General features: G+C 43.7%; 1 protein-coding gene across 1 annotated transcript in view; it reads left to right on the plus strand.

The window, feature by feature from the left end:
- Positions 1–1,625: 1,625 nt before the first annotated feature.
- The window catches only part of MAP4K5 (mitogen-activated protein kinase kinase kinase kinase 5), a 60,797-nt gene continuing 41,831 nt past the window's right edge, over positions 1,626–20,591 (plus strand). The window contains exon 1 of the mRNA XM_012574151.5: positions 1,626–2,246. Within this exon, the coding sequence (XP_012429605.2) occupies positions 2,139–2,246 (108 nt within the window). The 5' untranslated portion in view covers positions 1,626–2,138. The remainder of the gene's footprint in view (positions 2,247–20,591) is intronic.

A 20,591-nucleotide genomic window follows, 5' to 3' on the forward strand; every position in this document is an offset into this window, starting at 1 on the left:
ATGGAGCCTGTGGTTTGAAGGAAAATCTTATGCAATCCACACCACTCTGTCAGGTACTACATGTGGGATTTCTAAATGCAAGACTAAGTTCAAAGCCCAGGCTCCATTTTAAACCCAGGATCAGTGCCTGGCTACTTTGCCATTAGTCTATATTGGGCTTGCTTGGGATGTGTGGCTGCCAAAAAAGCAGAATCTGTTCTGAAATAACCAATACTGGACACCAGAGACTCCTACATCTGGCATCCATTTGAATTTTTTCTACCTAACTTCTGGAGACATATTTCCTGCTCTGAGTATGTGGTAGTTTTTACGCCTAGAAAATCACACCTCCTTTCAGGCCCTAATGATTCTCTTTGCAGCGAGCGCTACTGCAAATTCCAGCATTCCTCTACTCCCCATCCCCACCTTTGGGCTTCTTAAATGGTTCAGCATTAATTTCAGAGACTGTGGGTGAGCTTTGCCCAGAATTTCAGCTGCTTCGCTGAAAATAATTGGGAAAGGCAGCTATAAATGCTTTCCACTTTGCAGGTTCACGGAAGCTTTTTTTTGACTTAGGGAGCCCAGGGAGTTAAGTCCCAACAAGTCTGAGGTAGTTCTGGTGTGACTTTCATTGTACTGGTTACCCACAAAGCTAAATGCTACAGTACCTGATTAGCCCATGAGAAGGATTACATGATGTGGCTGCAAGGCTGCAATCCAGATCAGTCCTACATCCTCCTCGTCTTCCTCTTCCTTTTCCATCTCCTCTCGAGTCTCTTGGGAAGTATCCCAGCCTCTGGTGTGAAAGGTGGAAAGCTCAGCTTAGTGTTTGGTATAAGCATATATATGGATACAGATATATATATATATAATATAGGTGGTGCATGCAAACTGGGGGCTTTCTTCCAGGCTGAAAGCCCTGCCTGTACCTGCACTTCTCCCTCCACAACAGAGACCTATTGGAACAGGGTCAGAAGGGGCACAAAGATGCTCCAAGGGCTGGAACCCCTCTGCTCCAAGCTGGGAGAGCTGGGAGTGCTCACCTGGAGAGGAGAAGCTCCAGGGAGAGCTCAGAGCCCCTTGCAGGGCCTGAAGGGGCTCCAGGAGAGCTGGAGAGGGACTGGGGACAAGGGATGGAGGGACAGGACACAGGGAATGGCTTTAGGCTGGGCAAGGGATGATTTAAGTTGGATATTGTGAAGAAATTCTTGGCTGTGAGGGTGAGGCCCTGGCACAGAGCAGCTGTAGCTGCCTCTGGACCCCTGTAAGTGTCCAAGGCCAGGTTGGTTGGGGCTTGAAGCACCCTGGTCTAGTGGAAGGTATCCCTGCCATGGCAGGGGATGGAATGGGACGGAATTTAAGCTCCCTTGGAACCAAAACCACTCTGGGATTCCATAAACCCCGGCCGTGGCAGCCGCCGGCCGCGGGGCGGGCAGCGCCCTGTAACAGCCCCACGGCGGCGGTTCCCGGAGCGGGGCCGGGCCTGAAGCGGGGCCGGGCTCGGAGCGGGGCCGGGCTCCGTGCGGGGCCGGGCTCGGAGCGGGGCCGGGCTCGGAGCGGGGCCGGGCTCGGAGCGGGGCCGAGCCTGAAGCGGGGCCGGGCTCGGAGCGGGGCCGGGCTCGGAGCGGGGCCGGGCTCGGAGCGGGGCCGGGCTCCGTGCGGGGCCGGGCTCGGAGCGGGGCCGGGCTCGGAGCGGGGCTCACGTTGGCCGCGCCGGGGCGCTGCGGCGGCGCTGCCGGCCCGTCCCGTCCCGAGCCGAGCGAACCCGGCCCGGCTCTGCCGCGGAAGGAGAGCGAGAAGGAGGAGGAGAAGGAGGAGGAGGAGGAAAAGGAGGAGGAGGCGGCGGCGGTGGCGGTGCTCCCCCTCCCTCGCTCCCTCCCCGGCGGGACAAAGGGCTGCGGCGCGCAGGTAGGAGCCGCCCGGCCTGGCCGCCCCGGCGAACGGGCCGCAGCACCGGCGGCACCGCAGCTCCCTCCCCGCCCGGCCTCGCTCCCCGCCCGCCGCCGCCGCTCTTCCTGGTTGTCCCGAGGAGCCCCGGGAGCCGCGGAGGGCGCGGCCGCCTTTGTCTGGGGCGCCCGGAGCCCCCCGGAGCCGCCGCAGGAGCCATGGGCCGGGGGCCGCCGCGGTAGGAGCATCCCGGGGCCGGCGGGGACGCGGCCATGGAGCCGGCGGCGCGGGCCAGCGGGGATATCCTGAGGCGGAACCCGCAGCAGGACTACGAGCTGATCCAGCGGGTGGGGAGCGGCACCTACGGCGACGTGTACAAGGTGAGCGGCGGGGGGGCCGCCTCTGGCAAAGCCGGAGGGTTCCCGCTTGTGTGGAAAAGGATTGTCTGTGAGGGAGGTGAGACCCTGTGAGGGGTGCCCGGAGAGGCTGTGGCCAGCCCTGGAAGTGTCCAAGGCCGGATTGCACGGGGCTTGGAGCACCCTGGGATAGTGGAAGGTGTCCCTGCCCGTGACAAAGGGTTTGGCTGAATGAGATCTTTAAGGTTCCTTCCATCCCAGACCATTCTGGGATTCTGTGCTTGCAGCGCCAGAGAAGGTTCTCTCCTACCGCTTCCTTTCTTGGAGGTTTGATCGGTGAATATCGCAGGCAGTTCTTCCCACGTTACTGCCCGAGGAGGTAGAGGATATCTCTCGGCTGTACCTGTATGCAGAACGCATCCAGTTAAAGCACCTGATTAAAAGGGTGCCACTTTATCCCCGAGGTTAATAATAGCCTGTGAAAAGCAGAAGCTGATTAAAGCTCTTCAGAAGCTGGAACGGAGCTGCAGCACGAGGTAGAGTTAGTGCAGCACATCAAGTAGATGCTCTTGGAATGGTGCATACAAAAAAGTGACCCTGTCCATGCAGGGAGTTGGAACTGGGTGATCTTTTAGGTCCTTTCTAAGCCAAACCATTCTGGGATTCTGCAATTCTATGCTGATGCTCACATCAACAGAACCACAGGCGTGGGGGACAGGAGGTGCAGGCCAGTGGTGTGTTCTTCTCATATGAGCCCTGTCCTCATCCCTCAGGGATGTTCCTCACACCTCAGGGATGCTCAGCAGCTTTTATTATAAAAGTGAATTACAAAGAAAGCCTCCAAGTTTTCGACCTGTGCTTGGTAATGTGCGTGTTCAGCTGCACGGGGAGGAAGGCTGTGGGATGTGTTCCTTTGTAGTGCTGTTGTGTGTGTTTAAAATAGACCTGACACAGCCAAGCGTGCAAGGGAAGGTGTGTTACTGTGCCACATGAAAGGCAGCAGTAATTGCTCCTGCTGGGGGAGGGCTCTTTGCTAATGTTCAGATTGAAGTTTTATGGATGGATCTTGTTCCCACCACCCCTTTGAAATGGTTACTTATGACCTCAGGGAGTTATTTTTAAAAGTTTTCATGGTGCATATTTACCTTCCTCTTTAATTTTTTTTAATCCTACAGTGCTGTGCACAGATCAGTCAACTACTTTCCTAGGGATTCTAGCACTAAATCCTTTAAAAGAACGTTTCAACTGTCATAAATCTGGAATTCTGCCTACCTTGAGCTGCTTTGTTTGTGTGTGCCTGCCCAGTACAGGGCAGCATGACAAGAAATAACCAGGCAGCACGACAAGAAATAACTAGTTGCGTTGCAGGGAAGTGTTTTTGTGTCATCCCTTTGTGGAAAAAAGAAATATTCTGCTTCTCATTATCCTGGTAATTAGTGGAGAGCTGTGCTGACATGTCATCCAGCTTCCGCTTCCGGAGCTGGGTTGGATGCATGGCTCTGCTCCGTGCCATGTAAACACATCCATCCCCTTTAAACAAAAAACCCACAGCCCTCTGCCCCCCTCCTCCGCTCTTTGGCTTATGAAAAATGCTCCTTCTGCTCTTGAAACAGCTTCAGATAAGGAGTAAACCCAAACTTTCTCCTCGTGCAGCCTGGCAAATTTCAATCAAAAGTTTTTGGCAGCAGTTTCAGGCGCTGTTATGAGTCCGAAACAAGTATAAAGTTAATGAGTTTAAAGTAGTTTGAGAGGCTGCATTTGTTTCTAGGTCATTGGTTTGCTCTTTGTTTTTGTTAAGGCCTGCAACAAGAACTGTATCAAGGGAATGCTGAATCAGATGGCACTGCATCTTATGACAAATATGCACAGCAAACCTATTTTTTAAAGTCATTGATGTTATGATAATTTTAAAAGTAAGGTAAATCTTTTTTTCTTGAAAGGACTTAACGTATAAACATTGTACTTTTATTTTTCTTACCCCCCTGGTAAGTCTCATTGCAGATGGCACATCTTGTGCTCGCTGAGGGCTGTCGGAAGTGTTTATAAAATGCATTTATTAGTGAATATCCAAGTGTTTTTATGTTGCAGAGCTTGGGGAAGGTTTGCTAGAGAGGGCTCTTAAATTAAAATGGAATTTTCTCCTCACCTCTTCAAGTGGTTTCTCTGCTCCTTCACTAATAATGAGTCACCAGCGTCTCCAGCACAGTTGTTTTTGGGATGTCTAAGCCAGGCAGCCTCTCTGATTGTGGGACATCTGCCTCTTCCTCAGATGCTTTTTGGTGGTTGTGGTTAATGCTTTAAATTCTTCTTGGGGCATTTGGTAGCTTTTAGAGTAATTGGCTCATTTTTGGATGGTGAAGGTGGAGGTTAAGCAAATATTTATCTTCACTATTAGGTTACAGAAGATTATTTAAAGGCTTTTCCAAAATTCCCCTGCCCACTTTGCTTTTCATGACTACCATGAAAGTTTTAAACAGAGATGTGTTTTCTTAGTGTTTGTGGGGTTTATTTCTCTTGTCTGTCACATGGCACACAATGGCTGATTGTAGGATTGCTCCTCAGTGCTGGATTGTTGATGTTGTTTTAATATCTTTTTTCCCCAAAATGCATTTCAGGGCCAGGGAGAAACCATCTGTAAATAAACTCTTGTCTATTCACAGCCTGTGTAAATAGATCCAAGTTTGTGTCTAGCAGTCTTGGAAGTAATTTCCATTACAATCCTGACTTGTTAGTTGTCTCATATGTGGTGGGAAAGTTTTTTTTTTTTTCTTTTTAATAGAGGATATTAATATTAAACCAGTTCTGATCCACTGCAATAATTTATCCCTTACAGCATTGCACCAAGATACCTTGAATTACTGACTCGTGGAAGAGGTTGTAATAACAAAGATGAGAACTGGAACTTAATAATATGCTGTTTAAAAAATAGTATTTTTATGTCCCCAGTGTCTCTCTAATTTGCCTTTCCTGGAAAGGTCTTACCACTGTCATAAAAAATAAAATCTCAAGGCAGTGTTTAAAAATGACATAAATTTGTTCTGTTTGCATTCAGAAATTCTGAAATGCGTCTGTTTCATGCTGAAATAGATGTTGTGTGTGTGTGGTTGATGAAGAAGCACACGTTTGACTGGGATCTTGGAGCAGAAAATTTGAAAAAGCTGCTGGAGACTGTGAATGGCATTTAACCTCCAGCACTGGGAAGTGGCTGGTCAGATCTCCTCCCAGGTAAATTCCCAGTGTGGTTAGATGTTTCCCAGGATGGGTTTTCACACCAGCATGACCCGTGAATGAACCTGCAGCTTTTCTGTAGGGCTTTGTAGTCCTCATTTGTTTAAGGCTGGGTTGATAACAAGGTCACACACCATCAGCTGTATCATCACAAGTTCCTGCAGTCCATGGTATTTTCTGGAAGTACTTGGAATAGCAGAAGACTGGCCTGTTTTGCTTAACTTGTGGAATTTGGTTGCATCACAACATCCAGTCATTTGCTTGTGTGCAGTTGTGGATCTCGGTGTCCTCAAAGGGCTTTGGAAAACAGGACTTGAATTCAGGGGATAATTTGCTGCTGCTCATCCTCCCTGTATGGATTTTTTATTGGAGTGTTTATTAATGGCTCTGAAGAGGTTTGGTGGAGAGATTTAGGGGAAATACTCAAGTGTTCCAGGTTGGACGAGGCTTGGAGCAGCCTGGGAGAGTGGAAAGTGTCCCTGCCATGGCAAGGGTGGAATGGGATGAGCTTTAAGATCCCACCCACCACAAACCATTCCCAGGGCTCAGCTTTTTGTGTTTTTCACTGGAACTACCCCAAACAGAGTTTGAAGTGCTCCTTGCTCTGCAGAGGGGAACAAAAGGGTGGTTGATGGTGGTGGATGTAAATTCATCCTTGTTGGAGGCTGTTGTTTGGCAGCTGAGCCGGAGCCCGTGGATGTGCCGGATGAATAGCGGCATGTCTGTGCTCCCCGATGATCAAACATGACCTTGTGCAGCGATTCTAAAGCTGGCTTGTTTGGGCTTTTCCAAGCTGGATTGTGAGCAGGGCCACAGTGGCTTTCTTGAAAAGTGAGCACAAGGGACAAGGAGCGCAGCAAATTCGTGGCAGAAGCTGCCTGTAAACAAGGAGCGCATTTTTATTGAATGTAATTTTTATTAAAAATTTCATTATTTCTGGAGTCACCTGCTCAGTCTCTCTTCTCTTGAGATTATTGTCATTATTTTTTAGTCTCCTGCACCAAATAAAGACATCAACTTAGAAGAAACCTGCAGTGTTTTGCCAACAATTGCTGCTAGAAAATAGTGAGCGATGAAATTGGATTGTGGCACACAAAGACTTTTTGCTCACATTCAGTTTAAAACAAACAACAACAATATTTGTTTTACTTTCTTTGTGTTTTCTTTCTCTGTCCAGTTTGAATCAGAGTTCAACCCTGCTTGTGTGGTCACTGCCTTGTTCTCATTGTTCTCAGAGCTCCGGATTCTAATTCCTGGTGCAGCCAAAGCCTGTTGAGAACCTGGATTTGATGTTTAGAAAACAATTCTCAATGTCATTCTAATCTCTCAGATAATGAAAATTTATCAGTTTTTTTATCACTGTTTTACTGCTCAAGTCAGCAGGTTAAGAACAGAGTATTAAAGTTTTTTTTGATACCAGAGAACAGTTATGACTGTGACAGCTTTTAATCACATATTCCCAACTTCATACAAACATGTTTTGGCAGCTGCAGACCGATTGGATTCGGCCACCCCTGACTCAGCACTTCAGTCCCTGGTGAATATACATTGCTTCCACATATAAATGACCATAAAACATCTGTCATGTGGGGGATTCCACTCTTCCTCTGCAGATCAAAGCCCTCTGGGCAGCAGCGTTGGCTGTAGCGGTGCCTGAACTCCGTGTGCTCTTTTTTTCCATGGGAATGGTGTTTGGAATGACATCAAACCAAGGCTCTTGAGTTTTTTCTTATTGCTGTGGAGTTCCTCTTCTTGGGAATGGCATGCTTTTCTTTTAGGATGCAGTCAGGATTTCTGTTTTGAGAGCCAAGATGCTCTGTGCTTGTTGACACCCTCTGTAAGGACATTCAGCAGTGGAAGGTGAAACCTTTGGGTTTCCATTTGAAATGTTTGTAATAGTTTTTCTTATTAAGGATTTGGTCTTTGATGTGGGATGTTCCAGGCTGCTTGGTTTTAAATATTATATCCTGTCGCTCAAGCTTCTGTTTCTCAGGAACTGTAGTGACAGGACAAGGAGTAATGGGTTCAAAGTGAAAGAAGGGAAATCAAGGTTGGATATTAGGAAGCAATTCCTGGCTGGGAGGGTGGTGAGGCCCTGGAACAGGGTGCCCAGAGCAGCTGTGGCTGCCCCTGGATCCCTGGAAGTGTCCAAGGCCAGGTTGGATGTGTTTGGAGCACCCTGGGACAGTGAAAGGTGTCCCTGCCATGGCAGGGATGGAACTGGATGATTTTTAATGTCCCTTCTAACCCAAACCATTCTGGAATTCTTGGAATTCTGTTAATGGGAAGTTACATGGTGGCAGTAGTGTTTCCCCTATGGTTATTTCTCCCTGTCTCTTACTTTGAGGAGCCAGGCACTCTCCAAAATCTTAAAAATAGAGGAGGTGGTGGAGTCACCATCCTTGGGTGTGTTTAACAAAGCCTGGATGTGGCATCTTTAGTTGAGGTGTTGGGGCTGGGTTGGACTTGATCATGAAGGTCTCTTCCAGCCCAGTGATTCTGTGAATTCTGTGAATAAAATATAATTTCTTCTCAGTGTGAGACATCCATTAAGAGGAAGCAAACAGTGCAGGTCACACACCACTCACCCCCCAACAGCAGAGACCTGAGAGGGAAGAGCAGATGAAAGATGAGAACATTTGTCTGCCAGGATCTCCTTCCTTCCTCACTGTCTGCAGAAGATGCAGTGATCATTTTCATCACCAACATTTGGATAACCTGGAAAGCATCCAGGATTTCTGGGATGAGTGGCTGAGCCCCAGTTCTGTCAGAGAGCTGCGTGGTGGAAGCTCACAGATCATCCCTGTCAGAGGGAGCAGCTCTTCCTGTCAGCAAGGCCGTGACAGAGTTTGGCAGCACATTCTGCTGACACCAGCAACTGTCCCTGCTCATTCCAGCTGGAAAAACAACCTTCCCTGCTACCTTTAGCTGTGCTTGGCACCTGCTGCTCGCTTGCAGCTGGGAGTGAAGAGGAGAGGCAGCATCAGCCCAAGGAGATTCCAGTTCAGAGGGACATCTCCATATTCATGAAGTTGTTCTTCAGCTCAAGGCAATCTCCACGCCTGGTGGTTGAGATTGCCAAGGCTTTTCACAAGGATGTGCAGTGATAAGATGAAAGGGAATGGCTTCACACTGACAAAGGGCAGGGTTAGATGGGATATTAGGATTAAATTCCTGGCTGGGAGGGTGGGGAGGCCCTGGCACAGGTGCCCAGAGCAGCTGTGGCTGCCCCTGGATCCCTGGCAGTGCCCAGGGCCAGGCTGGACAGGGCTTGGAGCCACCTGGGATAGTGGAAGGTGTCCCTGCCATGGCAGGAGGTGGAATGAGTTGATTGTTAAATTCCCTCCCAAACCATTCTGGGATTCTGTGACGTTCTCATATTTTGCCATTTCATTAGGTTTTCCGATTTTAAATTTTCCAAAGAAGCCAGAAGAGTTCTTCCAAGTTTCTGAAGGATTTCTAGCAGTAAAACACTCAGCAAGGTTTGGTGGACAGAGCCACCTTTGATTTGGGGAGTTATGCTGGTCCCTTATCCATTCTGGATTTCCAGTGAAAATCACATATGGAGTCTGGATAAACTCTTCTTTCAAAAATTTGTGAGTTTGGCACAGAGAGGTTTCTGTTTTGCTGTTCAGGTTTCTAAATTGTTTCACCCAAGTGCTGGAGCGATTCATTTCATCCAGCACAGTGGATAGTGTCTGCAATGTCCTCCCAAGCCAAAACTTACCTTTTTCCATGATGGATGGAAAACTGTGTGGAGAAACTGCAGCTTGACCATGTCTTTGAAGCTCTTGAGTGAAAGAGCACATGGGAGAGTGAACAGCAGAATTGTTTCTAGGATTGTCCTCTCCCAGTGGACAATCTCCTGTGTGTTGCTCTGTGTGTTTCCACTGACTTATATTCTCCTAAAGGTAGTAAAAATATTATACAAATATAGTCATGTGTACCCTCAGAGCACACAGTCCTGGTGTCCAAAACTGCTGCATTTACTGATCCTTCAAAATGGCATCTTTAATGCCAGATTTAATATCTTGGCACGTTGGAATGACTCCTCCCCCAAGTGTATTTTTGTGTCTTCTGCATGAATATCATGTCTAGGAGATTCATGTTTTCATAGAGATGAGGAAGATTTGGCTGGAGAAAGAATGTCTGAAAAAAGAAAGCTGAATGAACCATATTTTCAGCTCAGTGGGAAAAAGTTGGATTTGTAGCGTGTTTGAAATGTGAATTTTGAGACGTCCCAGAATGGCAAGTGCTGTTTTTCTTCTGAGTGAAGGGGGACTCTCTTGTCTTATTGATAAGGAGTCATTCTTAAGGGTTTTTTTTTGAGTAGCTTTGTCTTGTGCAGCAATAAAGGCATAACTTCTTACATTTGGGGGGTGGTCCACCCCAAAAAGTTGTAGTTCTGATGATCCACCCCAAAAAGCTGTATTTGTGATGATCCACACCAAAAAACTGTATTTTTTGTCCTGGTCTCAGCTGTGTCTGTGTGATTCTTTGCTGATCATTGCTGTTGAAGTAATAAAAAATTGAGTTCTGTTTGCCTTAACTTGCTGTTTAACGTACAGACACGCAAGATCAGAGTTGAATTATAAACACCAACCTCCCAAAAATGTTTGGGGGATTTAGTCATTAATCCCAAGGGAAGATAAATGGTAAAGTCTCTTGTACAGGCACAGAGATGTAAACATGGTAGGTAAAAAGAATAAAGGTGGGGCAATACCATTTTTTATGGATGTATTTTCTCTTAATAAAATAAAATAATTAAAATTTGACAGGAAGCGGTGCCTGAGGGGTGCTCATGGCTCTCAGTGATGGAACAGCTTCAGGTATTTGTGTTTTATTTATGAGTGGTTGGGAAACAACAGAAGGTGAAATTTTGAAGCATTTGGTCTGCAGTGAGTAAAGGGGAGAGTATTTGATGTGTTCCTTGTAAATATTCACAGCCCAGACCCCAGACAGTCCCCAGGATTAGCAGTTTCTGATAAAATAATTTTGTTTTCTCAGGCACGTGTGTGATTAAATTTAAAGCGCTGGTTGAGCTCTGATCCTCTGCTTCTTGGTTAATTATGAAGAGGTAGGAATAACTTCTGGATTAACACAGAGCCTTCTAAACTTTGCCAAATTGAGAGTCTTGTTTTTAAATTTGGCTCACGGTATCAAACAGGACAAAGGGATTTCTGAGGATGGATAAGGAGATCTCCGTTTTTGGTTTCATGATCCATCAAGCCTGTCCAGGGCACATAACCATGGATTTTTCCTTTTTCTCATTCCGTGGGTGTTGAGGTCTGTGTAAATCCTGCAGTGGGATGTCTTGAGTCCAGATTGACTGTGCTGGCTGCAGGCAGCTCCAGGAGGGATGGAGGAGGAGGAGGAGGAGGAGGAGGACAGGCTGTGGCTTTGCTCCATGAGAGGTTTTTGGGAAATTCCCCATCCCTGGAACTATTCAAGGCCAGGCTGGACAGAGCTTGGAGCAGCCTTGGAGTGGAAGTGTCCCTGCTCCCAGCACGAGGTGGTGCCAACCCAAACCATTCCATGACTTTTGAAATAATTTTCCCTGGGAGCTTTCTTGTGCTTCCTCGAGTGGAGGCAGAATTTTGGGAACAGGGAAGCAGCCAGGCTGTGCAGAGCCTCTACCACATTTCCTCTGGCTCTCTCCAGCACATTCCTTCGTGGTGTCTGCCTGGTCCATGGAAAATGCACACAGCTGCTGCAGGGAGAGATAAAACTTGTATCTTGTTTTATATGTATTACTGTATTCTAAAACCTTAAACTCTGAGTTTTTTACTATGTGATTTTTTATTAATTTACATATTATTTTTATTCATTTATATATTTTATTTTTATTTATTTTATTTATGTGATATTTTATTTATATTTGTTATTAACATAATTTTATTCAAACTCCACACCCGTAATCCCAGTTCTGTCATTCCATTTTGGAAGATTTTTCTATGGCCTCAGGTCAAATGCAGAGTTCTCATGGGGGTCAGTGCCTGTCAGCACAGAAAATCTAAAATTCTCATTGACCAGTTGGAATTCTCAGAACTTTGGGCCTGTAAACCAAAACTTTGAATTAAACACAAGTTTTGACCTTAGAATAAACTTCCAAACTTAAGTACTAAAAGTGAGGATATAGATTTATAATTTACATGTTAAGTAAAGTTTAAATTTTAAAATTTAAGATATAAAAAAGATTAGTTACAAAGTCAAACGAGTTCAGAAGTTTGTATATCATAACATGATTAACTAAAAAAACTTACACTATAACATAAATACATAAAGTGAAATAATTTAAAGATTAAATCAAAAGTGTAAATATCCTTATTGTTTTATTAATCAATAAATCCTTAAAATAATCTTTTAACTAGGAATTTTATAGCCTTCTAAGCCATACTATAAAGATGTAAACCAAACTCACACTTCCTACCTATGCAGAAAATAAACCACATCATCAAAACCAACTCAGAAATCCCATCTCTAACTCCTTCAAAACTCCTTCAAAATTCCCTATACCCAGGGATGCAGCAAATGTGAATTTAAAGCCCTATAGAAACACAGTAAAGAAAATAAAATGTATGTGGACAAGAGAAATAAGGCAAGATGGAAAATGTTGTCAAGTGTGTTAAAATTTAAACATTTTAATTTTCTTTTAAAATTCCATTTAAGTCATAAGGCCCAATTTACCAGAATGTTCTAATTATTTAATAACTCATATTATTTGAGCAGCACAGTTTTAGTTCATCTTTCAAAGTAAAGTGAGGAAGTCTCTGGCCAATTGCTTGAAATCAGGTGACTGAAGTGAAACTGGTGCTTGATAACCGTAGATGAAATTGTAGAAAAATATTCTAATTTTCATGTGACATCTTGGAAGAGTCTTGTTTCCAGGTGACATCATTTACACGAGTTAATTGGTTCAAATTAAGATAATAATAATAAATCAGACCATTTTTTTTTTCTCTGTTCTGGCTAAAAATAAAGAGTGAGAGGATGAGATAACTTGCACGATTTTCAGTGATCATCTGTAATGAAATGGCAGCATATTTCCTCTCTGCTTCATCAGCACAAGTGTAAAACATATATTTTCTGTAACCTTTCTCATGTACCCCAGCACATTAAGAACTTCAGGTTTTCCTCACTAAAAAACCTACTGAAATATCATTTCTGTTTATTCCAACAGAATTCCAGGTTCTGATTTGGAGTTTTCTCCTGAATTAGAAATATTGCTGATCACTATTTTCATCACTATAAAATGAAGAGTGTAAATAAATGCTGGGGTTTATTTTAGTAGGAACAGCTGTCCCAGTATCAAAGAGAAGCATCAAATCTTACCCATCTCCCAGCCCAAAAGGTGACAATTGATACAGTCCAGATGCAAACGATGCTTAATTGTAGAACAGAAACAGAATCTTCCAACTCCTATTTTTAGCTATTTTTCCTTTGACTTCTTAAATTACACAACTTCTTTATTAATTCTGTTCTGGGTCACTGGTTTATTTAACAATAAAGGGCAAAACACTGACCTGTTTTCTTCATCAAGGCAAATTTATGGCTTGTTAGTTTTAATTTTAATTTTAATTAATTATTTTATTATTTTTAATTTTGAATTTTGTAATTGTGAGTTCATCTCCGAGGAACTGAAATTTTAAGGAGGTGATTACTGAACAGCTTTGATGGAGGTAGATTTTTCTACTTAAATTTACATTGTCCACCTGAATCTCTCTAGATTCTATCAGATAAATTATGATAAGGAAAATGAGTTGGTAAGAATTTTTACCTTTGGTTTGGAGGATTTGATATAAAAGTTGCAATCTCAAAATTCCAATTTTTTCCCTTCAAAATGCCATTGGAGCCTCCTCAGTTTTGCTTTTCTGAGGTGACACATCTCACTGTGTGTTAGCTCGTATTTACAAAGCAGTAAAAAATACCTTTTTTTGATAAAGAAGTAAATGATGGTCTTAAATTCTTTAGTTTTTAATCATTAAAAAACCCCATCGTTTCCTTCATAACTTTGTTTTCTCCCTGCCTTGAAAGCTAGATTTTTTATTTTCAGGTTGTTTTTTTTGGTTGTTGGTTTGGCTTTGGGTTTTTTAGGTTGGTTTTTTTTTTTTTTAGGTTTGTTTTTGGTGAGTAAAAGAAGACACATAGGTATTTTCTAAAAATATTTTGGTTATCACATCTCTTAGTTTTTTCATCTCTAAAGAATAAATAAATTCCCCTGCAGCTGATGAAATCTTTTAATGTTACTTGGGTTTGTACTCCATAATACTGTGAGGGTTTTTTTGCTGTCATGGTCTAGGCATTCAACATAGGAATACAATAAAATTGTTTCACATTTATTCTCCATATCTTCTGGTGAATAAATCCTTTTAAAATCCATCTTGATTTGTAGTTTAATGTATTTGAAGGTATATTTTTCTCTTTTTTCCCCCTCTTTTCTTTTCCCTGTTTTATACCCTGGCCTGTAAAGCTTTTGGGCATCTGTTCATTTTTGAGTATATCAGCAGCTCCATGGGCATTCTTTGATTTTCATGATCTTATGTTCAAAAATGTTTATTATTCCCCAGGAAAGTGAGTTATTTCTAGTAGCTTTTCAAACCACTGTAATGCACACAGTTGTAACTTGAAAAGGTTCTTTTCTGATTTGTTTTTTTCTCCAGCTGAGTGAAAACTGGGGCCTTTTAAATTTTTTTTTTTTCCTCGTGGTATTTGTTTGCATCTTTTCTGCTGCATTAGTTGCTAAATAATACTTTTGTGGTCAGGGTCTGTTTCTAGCTTTAGCTTTTCAGTTTTAGAAGGATGATGCCAAATATTTTGCAAAGGAAGATCTTCCAAGAAAATTTCATAGGAGAATAACCAACTTCTGCTTGGAAGCACAGAGCTGACTTCTTTTGTTATTTTTTTTCCCCCTCTAAATAAATGTTAAGTTGTGCATTGATCTTTGCTTTATTATTGTTGTCTTTATTGCCCCAGGTCTTTGTCCTTCAGTAATTATTAGCAGGGATGAGAATTAAATGTTTTTAGTGGCTACTGAGACCTGCAAAACCCCTCTGCTTTTATACAAATGCTCAGTCTGGTTTTCTGGAGAATGAAGGGAGTCGGCCTCACATCATTAATGAGCTGTTAATCCCTTATTGCTTGAGTTAATTGGCCTTGAGTAAGAGTGTCAGAAGTATCTGAGTGAAAGGTAGGTTCTCCTCCTCCCAGTTTTCCCTGCCAGAGATAAACTATCTCAATTTCACCAATTGCCAGCAAAAGTAAATACATTTAAGCCTTATTTGCATTATAGCTGTGGTCAGGAGTGCCAGTGGTTGATCTGGGATTCAGGTTTAAATGTGGAATTTATGGAAATCCTGGACTTCTGCATATTCTGGGTTCTGTCCTTTCAACAGGGGAAGCTGTAAATGTGGAAATAGGGAGTGACAGCTGGGAATTTTTCATCCAGCCTCGTGCTGCTGCTTGTTCTGAGGGATGAGGACTGGCAGTATCCATCTGGAGAGCACCCACAAAATCAATATTTGTCCTCCTGCAATATTCAGCTCAGAGATCCGAAGTGATGGCTCTGAGAATAAACTAGTAGAAATTAGCATGGAAATCTTCATTTTGGGTTTATCCCAAAAAGCAGTGACTGCTGGTTGTAAGAGACCATTCTCTTTTAGTTGTCTTAAATCTATGAAGTCTCTGTTTGGGAAATAGTTTCTGAAAGGCTCTGTGCCTTCCACTATAAAGGAGTCTGGTACTGCTCTCCATCTCCAAAAATCCAGCTGGAAGATTTTAGGGGGAACAATTGCTTCTGGATCTTTCTGCTTCCTAAAAGACAAACAGCCCTGAAAATTAGGAATGGTGTTCAGGTGTGTTTTTCCAGCCACAAGGATCAGCCAGACATCTGCCACAGGTGTGAGAGTCCCCATGGGGAGGGACAGCTCCACTCTGTGAGGAAGGGCTGAGATTTGGGGTTCTTCAACCTGGAGAAGAGAAGCTTTGGGGTGACTTAATTTTGGCCTTTCAGGACCTGAAGGAGCCAACAAAAAGGATGGAGAGACTTTGAGTGAGGGTCTGGAGTGACAGGACACAGGGAATGGCTTCCCACTGCCAGAGGACAGGGATGGATGGGATGTTGGGAAGGATTTGTTGCCTGTGAGGCTCTGGAACAGCTCTGGATCCCTGGAAGTGTCCAGGGCCAGGCTGGATGGGGCTGGGATGGTGGAAGATGTCCCTGCCATGGCAGGGCTGGAACTGAACAATCTTTAGGGTCCCTTCCAACTCACACCATTCTGGGATTTTGTGATTTTGTGATTCTGTGACAGTTGTTTCTGTCTGGCACAAATCAGCCTGTCCAGGAAGATTTGCATTAACATTTGCCAGAAGTTGTCCAATTTTTGGTTTTTTTTAAGCTTTCCTCCTTTGTTCCTTTTACATATTTAATCCATGCACAGACCTTCAGAGGTGAATGAATATGTTCAGTATCTGTTACAGAAACACCATCAGCACCAAGCAGGATGGACTTACCCCATCTTACACTCTTTTTAGGTTTTCTTAGCAGGGGGCTGTGGGGAATTTTGGCTTGATATTGCTTATTTTGTCTTATATAAAAGAAGGGTTAAACCCCCAAACAGGAGCTGCAGCTGTGTGGGTTGGGTTCAGGCACCATCTAGGGTGTAGAATCCCTGGGTTGAACCCATTCCTGGGTGTCTTCTGAGGGTGCTTTGAGGTGTGCTGGTCTCAGGAGAGGAACCAACACACTCTACTCACTCCAAAACTGGAAACAGTAGTGGGAGCTGCTATTTTGGGCTGGAGCCAGAGCAGGTGATTCTTCCCCCTGACACCAAAGTTTGGATCTGCTCTGAGCAGATCTGGCTCTGGCCTCTCTGCTTGGGTTAACCTGCAGATTTTCAAGGATTTTGGGGTTTTTTTAGAGCTTTCAGAGTGTTTAGTTTCTTTTACAAAAGTAATTTCTGAATGTACAGCACTGCAGAAAACTGCAGTGTCCTCTTGTGAAGGAAGGCAACTTCAAGCTCACACAGTGCAGATTAACTTTTGTTGCTGTTAATTTGGGCTTTTTGAGTTCTTTTCTGGCTTCAGCTGACATTTGAAGAATCCTCATCCTCAACTTGAGGTGTTAAACTGATCTGGTGAAGAGATTGTGTTTGAGAAGAGCAGACACCTTTATAGTCATTAAGAGTATGTTGCTGATATTTGTTTTTTTCCAGCTCTAGATTTTAAAGCATTTTTTAAAATCTGTCAGATGTATGTAAATCACAAGTGTAAGCAGAATTGGATAATTAATTGTAATAAACACTAGGAAGATTTATTTAAACTTCTGCATTAGGACATAATTCAAATTCTGTTAAGAGTCCAGCAAATCACCATCCACCAAGAATTTCCTGTTTTCATGGTTTTAGAGCATCCTATAAAATGAGAGACATTTCTTTGGGTCACTTCAGCTGGGTGAGAGCTCTTGACAGTGGTAGATGTGAATTCAGAGGTGCAGGAAGGTGAATTCAAGGCTCTGTTTGATGATGCTGTGAGATATGGAAAGGGAAACACAGCATAATGGGAATTTCCAAACCACACGGAGCAGGTTAGGAGTTCCAAAGTGTAAGAGGTCAGAAGCTGGAAAGCAGAGCAGCTTGTGTTTCACTGCCAGGGCAGGAGGTCAGCTACCTTTGGAAGGGATAATCAGTGACTGGGGACAAGCAGGCAGCACTTGAGGCAGCAGAACCTCGTGGTCAGTGGTGAGTGAAGCTTGGCACGGGCTGAATAAGCTGGGGAGGGATGGGAGGGCTGCCACAGGAGCTGCAATCATGATTCAATTAAATGAAGACACGCTCCAACAAACAGCTCCTCTCTGAATGGGGCTGTTGATCCAAGGCTGGAGATGAGACAGTGACCATGGGGAGAGGAGAGGAGAGGATTTCACCATGGAAATTGAAAATACTAATTTGGAGCCTGTCAGAGGGCTGTTGCTGCATGAATCTTCCCTTTCTCTTCCTCTGTGGTTAGGAAGAGGAAAATGTCCAAGATTCCCCCATTTTTGCCCATCTCACGTGGCTCAGCACTGTGGACCCCCTGGGCTGGAACTGTTTGGCTTGCACTCTTGAAAACAAATAAAACAGAATTGCAGAGTGCATAACTGGTTCTGAAACCAGTTCTCTGTGTTATTTCTGGTCATTGGCTAGAGAAAATGTCCTCCCCAGAGTGTTTTCTCAGGTGTGGTGTTTGGGTGTGCAGTGGGAACATCGCACACAGGGATTGCCACGGGCCTCACCTCGGGTTCCATTGTCCCACAGCAGCTGTTTGGGAGGAAAGTCAAATCTCAGTGGGAAAACCCAATGATTTTTTGTGTGTAATACTACAAAACTCTCCCAGCTCCCCAAAATAGTCCTGCTAACAGTCACGTTGGTGGGGTGGGATGTGCTCAGTCACTACAGCAACGCAATGGGATATCCAAAAAAAAAAAAGCAAAAAAGAGTACTTGTGTTTGTACTTTGTGTTTTGTTTTATTTTGAACACAGATTCCATGTGATGCTCTGCAGTGTTAATATTCAGCTGCTAAAATATCCTGGAAGAGCTGTGCTCAGTGGGATGCTGTCACTCATCCTCTGTCAGGATGTGGGACAGTTGAAGAGGTGACCAAAAGGCTGCTGCCAAACTCTTCTTTCTCAGTAAATAAACTCTGTAAATGACATTGAGCAAATTAAAATGTGGCCGTGGTTCACCTCATTCAAATACATCCTTGTTCTGATCCCATTCTTGTGTGGCTCATGTTGGAGCTTTGCAATCCTTCTGCAAAGGAATTAGTTTTCGTTTTCATTCTATAGGGAACATGATCTTCATGTTTGAAATAAAATTAGGATCAATACTAATAAAGGGCAAAAGCCCTGTCTTCCTCTTGGAGAAAGTCTTACAGCAAATGTCCTGGGAATTTGGGATTACTTCTATCCTGTGGAACTGGACCATGTTGCTGATGGAGACGTGGACACCAACACTGAGTTTCAGCCTTTAGTGTCAAATGAATTCTTAGGAGACTTTCTTATATATTGAAGGGATCGAGGCCAGAAGAATTAAAGACAATAAAGACATCTAACAAGTTTTATCTTCCTTAAAAGTGAAATATTAGAATTCAAAAGATACCATTGAAGTTCATTATATATATGTCATCTTTATGGAATGAATGCATATAAATGATTATTTTCTTTGTCAGTAATGGCTCACGAGATACTGAATAGGTCTGGATTACTTGGCATGGAGTAATAGCTTCCCTGGCCTCTGGCTGATTTCAGGTGATTTTAAATTGAGACTTGAAATATGGAGGAAATTCAAGGGATGAGGAGGAGGCAGATATTTTGCTGTTAGGCTCAGGAAATATAAATAACATGAGTTGAAGAACTGTAATTTCTTAGTCTGTAGTTCCCTCTCTGCAGTGCAGAATTATATCAGTAAGACAGACTGATAGATCATTAATTAATTTTTCACATTAGGGGCTTATATTTTTGTCAAATATTATTTCTAGTCAAATTTCAGGTTTGATTCACAAAGCCAGTGACATTGATATGGTGCCTTCCTGTCTGTGACTTCCTTGGTAACTGCACAGTTCTTTAAAAAAAAAAAGAGAATGATGGAAACTGCAATGACTCGTGGGAAATGAGGATTTATTTAATTAACACATTCCAAAGTGATCTGAGGAATCCTGATGTGACACTTTTCATATCTAGGTGTATACAAGGAGAACCAGTTTTTAGCCCTCGCCTTGTTGCATTTTTAATGAGAGCAGTAATTCATTATTGATGGAGTGTTCAGCTGACAGGTGGCAGAGGGAAGGTGGAGCTGTGTGTCCCTGTGCAAAGCTGCTGCAAGATGAGAGCAGGGAACAAAAGCCTCTGGTGACATTTGGGTGACGTCCCTTGGGAAGCATTTTGGGTGATTTGCTGTGTGCTCACATTGCCAGTGTCTAAACTGGAGATCTAAAACCATTCCTTGTCTGGCAGCGTTCACACAAGGATTTTGAGGATCAGAGAATTCTTGGGATTTTGCCTTTGGCTCTGGCATGACAGGAGTTAATGATCACGTGTGGTCTTGGTGTCATCAACTCAAGAATGTGTCTGGTGGAAGAGGAAAGCTGTGGGACCAGAAAACACAGACAACTTGATAGGTTTAGGTCATAAATATCAACCCAGTGGGGACTTTTGTGTGCCAGCAGGCAAAGTTTGATGGTTGAAACCCAAAATAGTCCATGTCCAAGCTATAGATTATATATGAGCTTAATGGTGATATTGGAAAGCAGCAGGACACGATTTAGTGGAATTGTGTCATGTGTGAGAGCTGGGAGCCAGGAACTGCAGAGTTCCCCAGCCTCAACCCTCAGATCCCAGCCAAGCAGACCTTTGGCAGACTCCATCCATTCCTTCAGGCTTCAGCATGACAGTGGCAGTTACTGCTTGTGTGGAAAAGGAATATTTGTGAGGAATACAATCCTTTTGGTACTCCAGGAGTGAAGCTGATACTCTGGAAATGGTGCAGGCGACTTCATCTGAAGAGCTGAGCTGCTCCAGGATAAAAGTGTGGATAGTGGAGCATCCCTGCCTTCACTGAGATGCTGGGAACATCCTGTTTCACATTGGTCTAACAAGACCAGAGCAGTTCTAATCCTTTATCCTAATCCTTTATCCCACTGGGATCCACCTGCCCCTTCTGGATTTTGAAGGACACCAGAGATTTTGCTATGGTCTGAAAAAACACCTCGGTGGGAAGGTGCTTTCAGAAGTGGTGGATGTTTCCTCTGTGGTTTGCAGATGACTCTGAGTGATTTGGTCTGCAGATGTTTGGGTCCCTTGTAGAGTTGTTCAGGTTCTCTTGAGATGAGCTGAGTCATATTTGTGTCCTTGGCTTGCATTTTGAAACCCATCTCATGTCTTAGCCCTGCAGGACTTTGAAAGGCCAATCATTGGGTTTGGTTTGGTTTGGTTTGGTTTGGTTTGGTTTGGTTTGGTTTGGTTTGGTTGGGTTTTTTTCCTGGCTGGAAAGCCTTTCCCTATTTTGAATCTTGACTAAGTATTGATAAAACTGAGGGATTAATTCTTCAGGCTCTTGATGTTCCTGTTTTTAAGACTTCTTGTCCATGCACAGGAGAAGAGTGTTCTG

The sequence above is a fragment of the Taeniopygia guttata genome, chromosome 5 (genome assembly GCF_048771995.1).
Source record: "Taeniopygia guttata chromosome 5, bTaeGut7.mat, whole genome shotgun sequence".
NCBI classification, from domain to species: Eukaryota; Metazoa; Chordata; class Aves; order Passeriformes; family Estrildidae; genus Taeniopygia; species Taeniopygia guttata.